Source organism: Emys orbicularis, chromosome 3, assembly GCF_028017835.1.
Source record: "Emys orbicularis isolate rEmyOrb1 chromosome 3, rEmyOrb1.hap1, whole genome shotgun sequence".
Lineage (NCBI taxonomy): Eukaryota > Metazoa > Chordata > Testudines > Emydidae > Emys > Emys orbicularis.
Genome location: NC_088685.1, coordinates 171,697,535 through 171,711,180, shown reverse-complemented (window position 1 = coordinate 171,711,180; position 13,646 = coordinate 171,697,535). Strand labels below are relative to the sequence as shown.

Sequence of the window (13,646 nt, the reverse complement as noted above, 5' to 3'; positions counted from 1 at the left end):
AGGGAACTATTGTTCTCTGCATATAACTTGCTTCCTTTTCATGAATCTGAACTTGGGACTTTCCTGGTTGATACCGTGATCATGTTCACTCTCATTCACTTTTCATTGAAGTGATACTCAGTTCTGCAACAGCAGCAGATGCTTCTCTCCTAGAATGAGGGCTTTAATAAACCTTCAAAGTTGGAAGCTATGGTAATGTTGAAAATATGAACCAGTGCAGTGATACATGCCAGACTACCTGAATAGTTCTAAGAGATGTGACATGCCCTGTTTCATTTCCAACAAGGTCCTATAGACTTAGTGGTTGCTGAATTTGGCATTTTTCCAAGATAACTTGGAAGTTAGCCTTTTTTTGTCATACGCCATCCTCTTCCCTTATGAGAAGAGGGAACATGCGGTGGAACATACTGTGCTCTGACAATCCCTCTGCCACAAAAGCCCCTTAGTTTGGCCAGACCAGAGCACTGGGTTTAAGGCCTCTTACATCTGTCTCCATTAGTCCCTTTTTCACACCTCTTGGAATGCTTGCTTTTGCTTTATATGTTACAATCTGAACTGGTTCTTGCTACTGCTGCAACTTCCTTCCATGCAAAAACCTCTGTTTGTATTTACCCAAAATACATATTTCTTAGTGATCTGGTCCACATCTGTTTTCTGTGGTACTGTCCATTTTAGGGACTTAAAATTACTAACTTTCCCATTGAGCCCGTAGGACAGTTTTCTCTGTACTACCTCTGCATGAGTGTTGCATTGAGAAGGAAGGTGAGGTTCATCTGCTAATGGAAAATCCTCAGTGTTCTATTAAAAATAAAACAAAATAATGATGTGCCCACAGTCGACCTCAGGAAGAATTATGCTTCCTAAGAAGAGATTCTCTGAATTTCTATTTCAAACAGTTCTTCAGCCTTTTTCTAAAACTCTCAATTTACTCGGAGAACCCAAGATACAGACAATATAGTAGATTACAAAAGATTTGCGCTAGTATCTAAGTAAAACAAAACAAAAAAATCATGAAGCCTCCAAGCTGGCTGCTACTGGGGACAAATCCAGTGGGGGAATCAGTCTCTGTGCAAAGATTATCCAAGTAGATCAGGCTCTCATTTCAGTCATGTTTTAATCAACCTGGTCTGACTGTAGCAGAAGATTGGGGGCCCTTTCCTTGAGGTCAGAGTCTGTCATGCGTGAAATGTCTCCATCTCTGAAATATGTAAAATTGCCACATGGAACTCCTGTTTACATTTTTAGTCATCACTACTTTCTCAATTAAGAGGCAAAGTCAGATGTTTGTTTTCAGAGAGTAGGCCTTTAATTTTTAATTTATTGTTCAACCATCTGGAACAGGATGTAACTTCTAATTAAGTCTTCCTAGGGTCTCTACCAATCTCAGAACGGTAACTCCCAATAGAGTTATCTGAATATATTTTCTCTACAGATAGTCATCCTTTTCCAGTTTGGGTCTTTTGGCATCTCAGATAATAGAAAGGAATCAAAGGTGTTTGGGGCTCGGATTCCTCTATCTAGCCTTATAAGAGTTGTTTGGATCTGAGACAGCGTGCACGGTCCAACAGTTGCAACTTTTTAAATGGTTCCAGGTCTTGAGTTGCTGGGGCAAGTGCTCCCCAAAGAATGGATCTTTAGAGGGAGATCTAGCTACATGCAGTAGTGGGGCTGTTTGGACGCTCAAGAAACTTTTTGAAGCAGTGTGAATTTGAGAGTAAAGTTGTTGAAGTATTCTGAACACAAGGCAAAACACATGTCAGATGACCCAAAATGTTTAAATCCCCTTTGAACTACAGTTTTGGATAAGTAGTATAATATTAATATATTCTAATATTTTAATGTTAATATTAAAAATCTAGTTGAATACATACTGGAAACTTATTCTGATTTAATTTTTTTATTTTTATTCTTATAATAGGTTATCAGAGGATTGCTCAAATTTTGGCCAAAAACTTGCAGTCAGAAAGAGGTTGGTCTTGTTATGTTTTAATGAATTATTCTCTTGTAACTGATATAAAAAAGTGCTGCAGGCTCAGAAGTGTTTTACACCTGTTGTGCTGTTTGTGGGATCTTGCAGGATTCTTTTTGTGGTTCTCGATTTCGTAGGGCACTGAAGTTCACTGTAGAAATTGTGCAAACTTACTACTTTATTTTAAATCTGACAGCACTACTAATAGTAAATGCTCGTGTATATGTTCATCACTAAAGATTCCTAGGATAATGTCTTATCATTGAGAGGAATGTTCTAGTTAAGTCCCCTGTTCTTTGGTCAGAATTAATATAATTTTTTGAAAGAAACGTTAAAGCTTTTTTTAAAAAGCATTTTAGTAGTTACAGTGAGTGCAGTCCATCTGCAGTGAGTGCTGACTATGAAAGTTTGACCAGGTCTTTGTCAGTGACTAAAGCATTAAATAAAACGTTCATTACTTTATTACAAAAAATGTTATACATTGTAATTTCATGTGTCGGTACAATATGTCTAATTCTTAAAATGTACTTTTTAAATGGTCTTGTGAAATCCATTTTTCTGATTGGCTCTGTCCCATGTCATTAAAAGTAAGTAGTTGGGAGCTTGGTGGCTTCATTCATCAAAGAAACCTTCTAATTCTATATGAAAGCAGTGTCCTTTAAGACTCTTTTATGTATCAGTTTTCTTCGATTTTCTGTGTTACCTACATACTGTTATACTCCTGGCATTTTAAAACTGAAATGAAGCATTTGTAAAAAGAATCCAGAATGGAGAAGAATGAGTCTCTGCAGCCAAAGCTGAAGAAATAAAATTTCTTCTGGTTTTCTTCAAAGCATTATTTAAAATCAAATGACTTTTTAAAAACTTTAAAAGCAACCATGAAGAAGAGGCAATAAAAGATGGTTGTTATATTCTGGTAACTGAAACCAACACGTAAGCCCGCTTACAAAAATTAAGAAGAAAAATAGTAAATTGCAATAAGGAATCTTGCACAAGGTGATAATGTGCAACAGCAGTAATGTACCATGTTTCTTGGAGCATACCTGTCAGTGTGTACCCTATTTTACTGATTATTCCGTTGGTATCCTCAGTCTAGCTATGTGATAGATTATATAAACTTTCTATATACCTTCTGAATGGCATGTATAAATATAAAAACTTTTCTTTATAAAACAGGTGATGTTTTTAGGTGAAATTGAAGAAATCTTAGATGTAATAGAACCAACCCAGTTCAAAAAAATAGAAGAACCTCTATTTAAGCAGATATCCAAGTGTGTGTCAAGTTCCCATTTTCAGGTATTAAATAGTATTTTCAATAGTGTTGCACATTTGACTTCTACATTATTAGTACTATCATGTTTTGTGGTTCTGATTCTGAAATGTGTATTTCAGGTTGCAGAAAGGGCTTTGTATTTCTGGAATAATGAGTACATTCTTAGTCTGATTGAGGAGAACATTAACAAAATTCTACCAATTATGTTTGGTAGTTTATACAAGATCTCCAAAGAACACTGGAATCCGTATGTATTGCTTATTTTGATGTTGTTTTTTTAAAAGTATTATCAGAAATAAATTGTATTAGCCTACGTTCTTGTCTTAGACTGTGATCATGCAGACACTTATGCAGATGTTTAACTTGATACAGGTGAGTAATCCCATTGACTTCAAAATGTGATGAAGTGCTAAGAGAATGGTCTTTATATCAACAAGCATACTTTGAGGTAGAATGTCTAGAAGAATTTATGTTCTCCCAGTTACCACTTACCACAGATAGAAATGATTACTTAGCTGAAGTAAGAGGTTTTCCAATTATTTGAATTAAGATATTGGATTTCATTCACGTCTACATCTTTCATTGATTTGTACCCTTATGGTGAAAAGTTGGAATTTAATGAAAAAATGTCCAAGGAAATTGGATGGTGGCGTGGATGTTACACAGGTTTGACTTTGTGTATCATTTGTAACATGACATATAGTAACATATAGCACATTAGGAAACTTCTGATGCATCAAATGATCCAAGGAAAGGACCATGAGCTTCTTGCAACATCTACATCAATAAGTTTATTGTTGTCCAGGGTAATGAAGGAACATTTTAAACTCTAAGCAAGTGGGGGAGGGAATTTTTTGCATGTAAAATGATGCCCACCATCTGGTTATACAAAAGGATGTGAGAGAAGAGAAATGACTGTTGAATGCTGTCATTAATATATAACTCCTAAATGTTAAACAATGAGGCCTATTGTGTGAAGTTTCGCTTAAAAAGTAAAATCACTATTGCACCTAAGTCTTAAGATACCAAAGTGTTTTTGTTTTTTGTTTTTTCAGTTAGTGAAATGTTTTGGAATGAAAGAATGAGAAGATTACATGTTAGATAATTTAGTAACAGATTTGGGGCTATTCAGTATTCTGCCATCTTTAAGTGATACCCTCCCCTCAGTGTTGACTAGTAAAATCTTATTTTAATCATAGCATAAGCAACTGACACCAAATAAACACAGGAAGCTGCTCAGAGGGTTGGTTGTATATATCTTTATTCTGTTGGCCACTACAGAATTGTACAATTGTGGGAGAATGAGCTGAATTCTGTTCTGGCTTATGCTTAATCAACAGAACTGTTGAATAAGTTCTAAATGCAGAAACTTTATTGCTAGAGATGCAGGAGTTTACAAAGAACTCACTTGAAAAGTTATAGCTGTAGTTTGATTTAATATGAAAAGCAGAATTACTAAATCTGAGCCAATGGATTGAACCATTAATGCTTCGAGGAGAATGTATCTTCACCTACAAATATTCAAGCAGATAGTAAAAACTGGAGCTACCCAACATACTCTAGTTCTGTCTAGTATATCTAGTTCTAATAGTGTGTAAGTTGGAGGATCCATTTTACTCAAAACGGATAGATCTCTTTTCTAACACTGAGGTGAAATTAATTTTATAGAAGAAACTAATTTACTTTTTGGGCTTCTGCATTGGTATGTCAAAGGTGCAAGTGAGCAGTGTAATAGGAGTTGACAAATGTATAAGATTAGTTCACCCACCTAATACAAAGTCTGTGCAGGCAGACAGCATGTTAAATCATCACAGATGCCCAGTATAAACTTTGAACCAGATTATATGGGCTATTGAGGCCAATATTTGAGTTAATAAACGTGGAAAGATCCATTTCATAAAGACTGTATATCTAGCTGCAAGCACATCAGCTGTGAGACTGAATTATCAATGTTAGACAGAAGACTAGTTCTGTGTCCTTTGTGTTTCTTGGGACCGCATCAAAATTCAGACCTGAAGTGAATCCCCCTTTTCATCAGTCACAGGAGAAGTCACTATTTTGCCTCAATTTTTCTCATGAGATAAGTTATTCCATAAACTAGATGTCAGATAACGAAAGTATACTTAGAGGACTAGTAAGTTCAGAAAGGTTTCTTTTATTGTTTCCATCCAGATAATAGAGATAAAATGGAAAAACTTCCCCTGATATGCCTGGATACAGATGTTTCAGAATTATGTACTTCAAAATGATTTTTTCTCTAACAGAAAATAAGAGCTTACTCAGCTTTAATGTGATCTTGAAGGAGAAAGTTTATGCTGTGAGGAAACTTTTGTGGGGATGCAGTCAGTAAACATACTAAGTATTTCAATTGGATTTTAAAGTTTCTGCTGGTGCTGTGTTTGGGACACGTTTCCATTCTGGTACTTTGGGAGGGTCGGGGTAAGCAAGCAAAATATGGTGAATTTTGGCTTCCTATTTGTTTAGTATGATAGACTTGCTGTTTGCACTTCCTAACGGTGAATGATAACTGGACATAGTGTGATGAAAACAGAAAACCTGTCAGACCTTTTTATTTCCTTTGAAACTTATTTGTAAATATTTGAAATTATTTAACAGTATATACAGTGTCATAAGTGCATATGGCACTCTAAGCTCTTCAGGGCTGGGACTATTATTTGATTGTAGTTTAAATTGAGACTCAACTTGACAAGCGAAGATGAACGTTAGTGGAGAAAGTGAGAAGGGGGCGATAAGGGTTAAACAGCTAGATCACCCTGCTGCTTGAGTTAGTAATATATGCACCTTGAAAGTTTCATAAATTAAAGTATATCCGATTCTACCCTGAAAATGTTCCAGTATTTCTTTTGAAGGATTATTAGTTAACTCTCAAGTGTAGTACCTACTTTAAACTTGCTGGAGGGGAATTAAGGGAGATGGGTCTTAATATATCTGAATAGCATCTTTCTCCCTGGTACTGGTAGAGGAGCATAATCCTAAAATGGATTATTGATAGACATACAAGAAAATAAATGAAAAGCCTAAACCCACATCTCTGAGCTCTGTTTTTACATTTTTACCTACAAAATCAGACATGAAGGTGGTGTCTTGTGCCATGATTATACATTAGAACAATTTTCTAACGGAGAGTGGCACAGATCACCCCAAAATAACTTCCCCTCTCCGTAAAGCATTTTCTGTAGTGTAATCAGCAGCTGTGTCAAACCCTTTCCCTTGCTTGAGGCTCATTAGTCTATAGTTTGAGGATTTTATCCATGCCCCCTTCTCTTTAGGGACATTAGTATTATTACCTATTTTACTTTTTAATGTAATTTATTCTATTAAAACACTGTGACAGTTACTTTAATCAGATTCCAGCCTTTTTCAGCCTTGGAGGATATTAACATTTAAAAAATCATTCACTGTGGCTGGTTTATGTGAAGCCTTCAAGCTTTAATGTTTTATAAACCAAGGCAATGAGCTAAATGTACTAAATGCATGTTTAATAAATCCTCATGTTCATGCATACAGGAGACTAGAGTAAACATCTGCATTTAAAACTTAGTTACAATACTGTCTAAATGCAGTAGGGCTGGAACAGAAAGAGGAAGTCAGACACTTAAAACAGATGCTAGTAAACAAATCTCTTATATCCAATAATTTACAGTGCCTTCCTTTTGTTTTAGAACCATTGTAGCACTGGTGTATAATGTGCTGAAAACATTGATGGAAATGAATGGCAAGCTATTTGATGAACTTACAAGCTCATACAAAGCAGAAAGACAAAGGTAATCATTTTCTTAGTTTGTGTTTCAGAAATGCATCACCTGAGGGGTGTGGGGGGAGGGGAGAGTATGTACTGAATTTATTAATGTGAATAAAACTGCAGTATTTATAGTGAAATTAGTTGCTCATAGAAGACTTGCAGTTGACTGATATGGTTTGTCAAAGGATAGTATAATCTCTCAAAGACAGATGTCACATTCTGCCACTGAGAATCAATACCTTGAGCTTTGATATTTGGCATGGGGAAAATCCTGACTCCTTATAGGAGTAAAAAAATTGTAAAAAAAAAAAAAAATTACAAGAGGAATTTATAATACAGACACTCCCCGACTTATGCAAGCGTTCCGTTCTGGAACGCCTTGCGTAACTCGAATTTTGCATAAGTCAGAAACGTATCTCCGACCATTATGCAAAAAAACCCCCCAAAACAACAACAACTATTTCTAGCTTACGGAACTTTTTCCGTAAGCTTGGATTTGCATACATCGGGTTTATGTAACTCGGGGAGCGTCTGTAAATAAGAATAGCATATGCTGTTTCATCAGCTTGCACATTGTAATTATAAAGTAATTATAATGCACATTGCATGTGGAACCTAGACATGTCTAATCCTTTTACTTTTTCTGTAGAGAAAAAAAGAAGGAATTGGAACGTGAAGAGTTGTGGAGAAAGTTAGAAGAGCTAAAGCTAAAGAAGACTCTGGTTGAAAAGCAAAACAGTACTCACAACGTGCTAAATGCACACAACAGTACAAGTGCCAAATAAAGAAACAATGACCTCTGCTTGATAGACATACTTTTGTACACATTTTTGAAATATGTAAAAATTGCAAAACAGAAACTTCATCAGTATAGTAGAAATGGCCAACTTTTTTTCTGGCATAATGTAAATGGGGAAAAAAAAATCTATGACTTTAAATACAAGAGTTGAATGATATATCATTACCACAGCATATTGTAAATTTGTCTAATCATTGATATGTCACTTCTGAAGTTTCACAGAAATGAATTTTATTCATAATATGAGTGAGAATTATGGGAGTGGTGAGAATTATGACTTGAATTTTCTTTTTGATTGTGTTGCACATAGGTGGTATAGTCTATGTACATTTTTCCTTTGTTTTATACATGCTTTTTACATTGCTGCAAACCTTGGTTGAGATTCTAGAAAAGGCTTCTAGTTCTGCTGTATTTTCTCAAATAAAACTAAGGTACATTACTTTTTACCTGTAACTTGATGGGATTCTCTGCGTGCCCCTTATTATCAGAGATCTCAAAGATACTGTTGTATAGAATTCCACTGAGTGAAGATGCCTATTCAGTGGGTTTAAATTTTTAATTATGAAAAGCACAAGTTAGAAATAGGATGAAGTATGAAAACATAAAATAAAACTCTAGTTTGAACAGATTACTGTATATCTTGTGTCTGACCTTCCACTTTGATGAATGCCTTGCTGTTCACGTGCCCCCTCCATGCTTCACTCTGCTGGGTCTGTTTAAGTTTGTTTCTCATCCTGCAGCTGAGGATGGAGCTTCCCTTAGAGCCCATCAATGAAGCTCTTATGTCAACCCAAGGAATCTCTGTGGAACAATGCAGTTCCCTCCTTCAGAGGCTGATTGAGCTGTCTGCAGCACTTTCAGCTTCTGCTGGCCTGGGGAGTGAGACAAAATCTGGCATTCCAAACAAGGTTTCTCTATGGCAGTGCCGAGCACTAACCACAAATGCCTTGTTTTATTTAGTGAAAATGCAGTATGCTGCTTAAATATGGAAAAAGCTGACTATAGAAGTCGTTTGTTTTACTTAATCAAGTCTTGCTCACATCTTTTATCAGACGTACCATTCCAATCTCTTAAATTGCAGTTGTGTGAAAACTGTTTTGTAATAAAATCTTCACTGGGGGATTGAGCAGCATTCAATAAAGTCTTTATGTTTGTATTTAATGCTGTATATCACCTTCTTTTTGTGTCTCTCCATGATGACCAGAAGGCTTATGTTAAGTGAGTTATGCAGAAATGTGTGCAATATTCAGCCTGAATGAAAAGCTTAAGGCCTTGTCTACACTGCCACTTTATAGCGCTGCAACTTTCTCGCTCAGGGGTGTGAAAAAACACACCCTTGAGTGCTGCAAGTTTCAGCGCTGTAACGTGCCAGTATAGACAATGCACCAGCGCTGGGAGCTACGCCCCTTGTGGGGGGGAGGGGAGAGGTTAGCGCTGTGACACGACTACCGTTGGCAGTGAAGATGTGCCCTTGGCTATCTAAACTCCAGCTCTGGAGTAGAGTTAAATCTTGGCTGACAAAGCATAAAGGTTGTTGACCAATGGTATGTTTCTACAGATAATTTGTGTCCAGGCCCTGCAGTTGATCAAGTATTGAATGTTCAATGTCCTGTTCTTAGCTGTTGAACTACCTCACCAGTAGGTGATACACAAATGAGGCCAATACTTTTAGGAAGGTATCTGCTTAGGTGTGAAAACTGCTTGACATCTAGAGAAGATAATTACTTGTTTTCCTTGATTAGTTCTAAAGAGATTTCTTTGCTGCTTGTAAGTTCCAGTTTGAAGAAAAAAGAAAAAGGTGCACGCAGGCTTCAGTAGGCAAGGCTGTACAATATTTGAATTAGGTGTGCTGCTTTTCTGTAGAGAAACAGTTTTTCCTTACTCCTTTCTTTGTCTTGGATTGTTATATTTCAGAAAGGAAATGGGACTGTGCAGCAGCTTCAAGATATCTAAAACTGACTGACATGACCCTAGCCTCTAATTGCATGGGGAAGGACTCAGTGGGATGCAGGATCTACCAAAGAATGTTTTCCTTGAACAGCCTGGTCCTGGATAAGTGCTTGTGCACTGTCTGGGCTCCCTTAGAATGACTGCTGGTTTGGTGGACTTGAAGTTCAAAAATGTGAGAGTAGTGTTTTCCTTGGGAACCAGGACTACGCTGAGGCAGAGCATAGCAATGTAGTTCTGACTTAGGGGTATGTCTTCACTAGCAACGTTAAAGCGCTGCCGTGGCTGTGTAGTTGCGGCAGCAGCGCTGGGAGAGAGCTCTCCCAGTGCTGTAAAAACCCACCCCCGTGAGAGGTGTAGCTCCCAGTGCTAGAGCACTGTCTACACTGCCACTTGACAGCACTGGAACTTGCAGCGCTCGGGGGTGGGGTTCACACCCCTGAGCGAGACAGTTGCAGCGCTGTAAAGTGGCAGTGTAGACAAGGCCTTAGTCTCTTTAGCAGTATGCACCACAACAAATCTTACATCAAAATGGACAACATGTTTACAGAGCAAATGCTCTGTATTGATTCTTGATTCAAAGAAAAGTAATGGCAGACTTGCAAAAATAGGAGACACAAATATGCTGTAGTTGCTCAGATGTGTCTTTGGAGGACAGTGACCAAGAAACGTAAGTACATGTTTTCTTTTATAGAAAGTTTATATTTAGAGCAAATATCATGCATAATTTCTCTTCATTATGTATTGGAGAGTCTTTTAGTCATCTGAAGGGGGGAATGGGATTGGCTTCAAGTATAAGATTTGTTACCTTTTTTGGATACATAAAAGTAAGGTTTGCATAATAGGTCCCTATTTTATGCACCTACTACCTAAACAGTGGCAATTTCATATCAGCATTGGTTCCTTTTTCATTGCAGCTGATTCTGCACTACTCAGTGTTTTGCAGCTACATGTTACATTTGAGACCTCACAGAAGAAATTCTTGTCTGAGATACTTCAAGACTCCAGAAACCACAATCAATCTAGCTAGTTAAAGCCATAAGAATAGGTTCAAACACTAACAAAAGATAGCTCATTTGGCAAACTAGGCTAAGGTAGAAGACATGCATCCCAAACATTTCAACAAATGATTGCTAACAGAGAGCTATACAATGTGTTAGTAGAATTTGGAGGGAGGTCTTGAAATCAGCACCAGCACACGGAGAGGCTCTACTTACCTATGCATCTCCCATGCATTACAAAGGGCTTATTTTTAAATACAGAAATAATGGGTTTTTTTCTCCAAAACTGGTTCCTTTTAAAGAAAAGACTACTCAAGTGTTTAGTTATGTCTAGATGTCACCTGCAGGGATTCTTTCGTTGGTTCACTTCTATTTCACAAAAATAGAACTGCCTGACTCTTTAAATTTCAGATTTTGCTGTAGTACAACTCCTGAGTAGAAAGAAAACTGGTTTCTATCCCTATGCAGTTGTTCCAAAAGAAATGGGGTGAAATCTTGACAAAACTGACTTCACTGGGGCCAGGATTTCCAGCTGGATCACTTGGTACTGATAATCAGAGCCCTGCATGGAAACAAAATTTGTTTCTGCATCCCATCCGCAAATATGGTCCGTGGATACCTGCAGATTTGCAGGGCTCTATTGATGATCTCCTTCCTCCCTTCTAGTTAGAGGAAAAGTAGTGTTACAATTGCAAATCTGTTCTTGCTGCTTAGAAGGTACCCCAGAACGGTTAGTCACAGGGAATTGGCTTGGTTTTGCCCATTTGGGTAAGACTCCGTTTGTTCTGCCTCCTGGAACATTAGAGTAATGGAATTGCATGGGGCACAAGTGGGAGCTGAATTCAGTCCTAAGTCTTAGCAAGAAAAGCTTTATCTTTTCAGCATTTGATCATTCTAAACCACCAGCATTTGATATTCTTCCTGACTCCGTATATTTTTGGAGTCAGATACATGTTTTGGTTTTATGAAAATTCTTTTATATCCCCTCAAAAATGAATTCCAAAGGTAAGGACTCAGTATGGGTGCCAGGAGACAGAGAAATTGGGATTGGGTTTTATGGAGAAAAATAAAGTGTATATATGAGGTCAGGTTAGACTTAAGCAGTATAAATTGTGATTTTTTTTTTTTTTTAAGCTCTAGGTACAATAGAAAACATTATACCTCTCAACGTAGAACTCTCAGTAAATGGACTTTAAGTATTATACTGTCCTAGGCCATTATAGGCTCTATTTTCCTTCCTAAATCATCATTCCCAGCAATTAGGTTCCATGTAATTGAGGTTCAGAAACTCACCAGCTTGAGTTCTACAAACCTTTTGTGTTGTCCCCAACCTTCCTCGGGACAAAACTCCACAGCCTTGCTTGTGTGTTAGCTACTAGAATGGTCAAATTCTGCTCTCATTGACTTCAACAGAAGTTGTACATAAGTATTTGTGAATCTGGTTTATGGAAGAATCATTCTACAGATGAAGTATTAAGGCAAGAGGCTTTGTTTAAGAAGAAGTAACTGGCAGTGATCCATGACATATTCCACAGGGCTTACACATAACTTGCTTTTAAAGTAGCTTTAATACACAGTCAGTGCATTTTAACCAAATGGGAAATGTTTGATAAAAATCCGAGGTATTCTATGTAATAGGTTGGAGATTAAACCTTTTGACCCATTTTTACATTGATCTTGTAAGTGCTTTGCTCCTTACTGTTCATAGATAATAACTATGCCTGGGAAGATCAGACTGAGGATGACAAGTCATTTTACTGATTCGGGGCACTCTTATGGTAGCAGGGGCAGTCCATTTAGCTCATGGAGAAAAGCTTAAACTACTGTCTAGACCCAAACTAAATACAAACATGTCTGTATTCTGTTCGAAGATGACATTTTGAACATTACTTTATGAATTCCATCCCACCCCCAATAAATTGACATGAACTTCTTTACCAAGCTTGTAACTTACATTTTTAAAACGACGTTGTTCTTCAGAGTTAGCCTCTTAAGGTTCGTGTCAGTTCATTTATGCTGTCACTTCAGCAAAGGTGTAAGTAGTTCTTAAACACACAACTCTTTTTAGTTTATGTAACTGCTGCATTGTTGGTTGAAATTTTATCCAGTGTACTAAAAATGTTCTAAAGGTGGTTTAGTCCTCAGCTTATGTGGTTCATTGCTTGACTTCTCCTCTTCAGGTGCCTCTTGCGGATTTTGATCATCCACTTAACACTTAGTTTGGCAAAGTCTGCTGCTTTAAACAGAGCCAAGAAAATACCACATAGTAGAGCAATCATGTTCCAAGGATTGGCAGTGACAATCTGCAAAGATGTTGAGACAAAGTAACAGTTCTCTTACACTCAACTTATATTACAGCTGTTCAATATGTTAAATTCCATTTCAAATTGTAATTGTTTTGCCTTATACATTTTATACAGTATTAGCTCCTAGTCTCCAAAAGCATCTTCCTGATTTGGTGTTTTATCCTCTAGCCAGGAAGAAAACACTGATCGCAGGAGAGATCTATTCTCAAACGAAAGTTCAGTTTTGTCTTAAGCTGTGTGCATGCACAGCCACAGTAGGAAGTACTGTGATTACAAAGTCAAAGAGAGGCAGAAGGTGGGCTTGAGCTCAGCAATATTTAGATTAGTTTGAGAACTCTGAGAATTTCAACCCAATCACTCCTAAGTGACATCAGCCTTCCTCCAACTTTTCTGAGCACTGTATGCTGAATTTCTACTTAGTTTTAAATTAAGTCATGCAAGAGGCTGAGGAGTGACTAAAGTGTACTCACATCTTGAACTTTTTGTATAAAAGGATCTTTCCATTCAAATACCACAAAAAACAACTGGTCACTTGCCGGCTTATGCCTCTGGTCAATGTAGTTAACCACACTAGTCTGCGGGGGGGGA

The 13,646-nt window shown here is 37.3% G+C and overlaps 2 protein-coding genes across 4 annotated transcripts in view; one reads left to right on the top strand and one right to left on the bottom strand.

Annotated features, from left to right (window-relative positions):
- The window catches only part of PPP2R5A (protein phosphatase 2 regulatory subunit B'alpha), a 99,299-nt gene extending 90,339 nt beyond the window's left edge, over positions 1 to 8,960 (top strand). Inside the window, exons 9-13 of the mRNA XM_065400306.1 lie at positions 1,919 to 1,969; positions 3,146 to 3,265; positions 3,362 to 3,489; positions 6,926 to 7,027; positions 7,655 to 8,960. Coding sequence (XP_065256378.1) covers positions 1,919 to 1,969; positions 3,146 to 3,265; positions 3,362 to 3,489; positions 6,926 to 7,027; positions 7,655 to 7,790 — 537 coding nt within the window. The 3' untranslated portion in view covers positions 7,791 to 8,960. The remainder of the gene's footprint in view (positions 1 to 1,918; positions 1,970 to 3,145; positions 3,266 to 3,361; positions 3,490 to 6,925; positions 7,028 to 7,654) is intronic.
- Positions 8,961 to 12,228: 3,268 nt separating this feature from the next.
- Positions 12,229 to 13,646, bottom strand: part of PACC1 (proton activated chloride channel 1) — a 33,670-nt gene continuing 32,252 nt past the window's right edge. For 2 of the 3 annotated variants that reach the window (XM_065400307.1, XM_065400309.1), the window contains 2 exons: positions 13,529 to 13,633; positions 12,229 to 13,055 (listed from right to left, as the gene is read on the bottom strand). In XM_065400307.1, coding sequence (XP_065256379.1) covers positions 12,894 to 13,055; positions 13,529 to 13,633 — 267 coding nt within the window. In that variant the 3' untranslated portion in view covers positions 12,229 to 12,893. The remainder of the gene's footprint in view (positions 13,056 to 13,528; positions 13,634 to 13,646) is intronic. The other variant, XM_065400308.1, reaches the window with a different exon arrangement.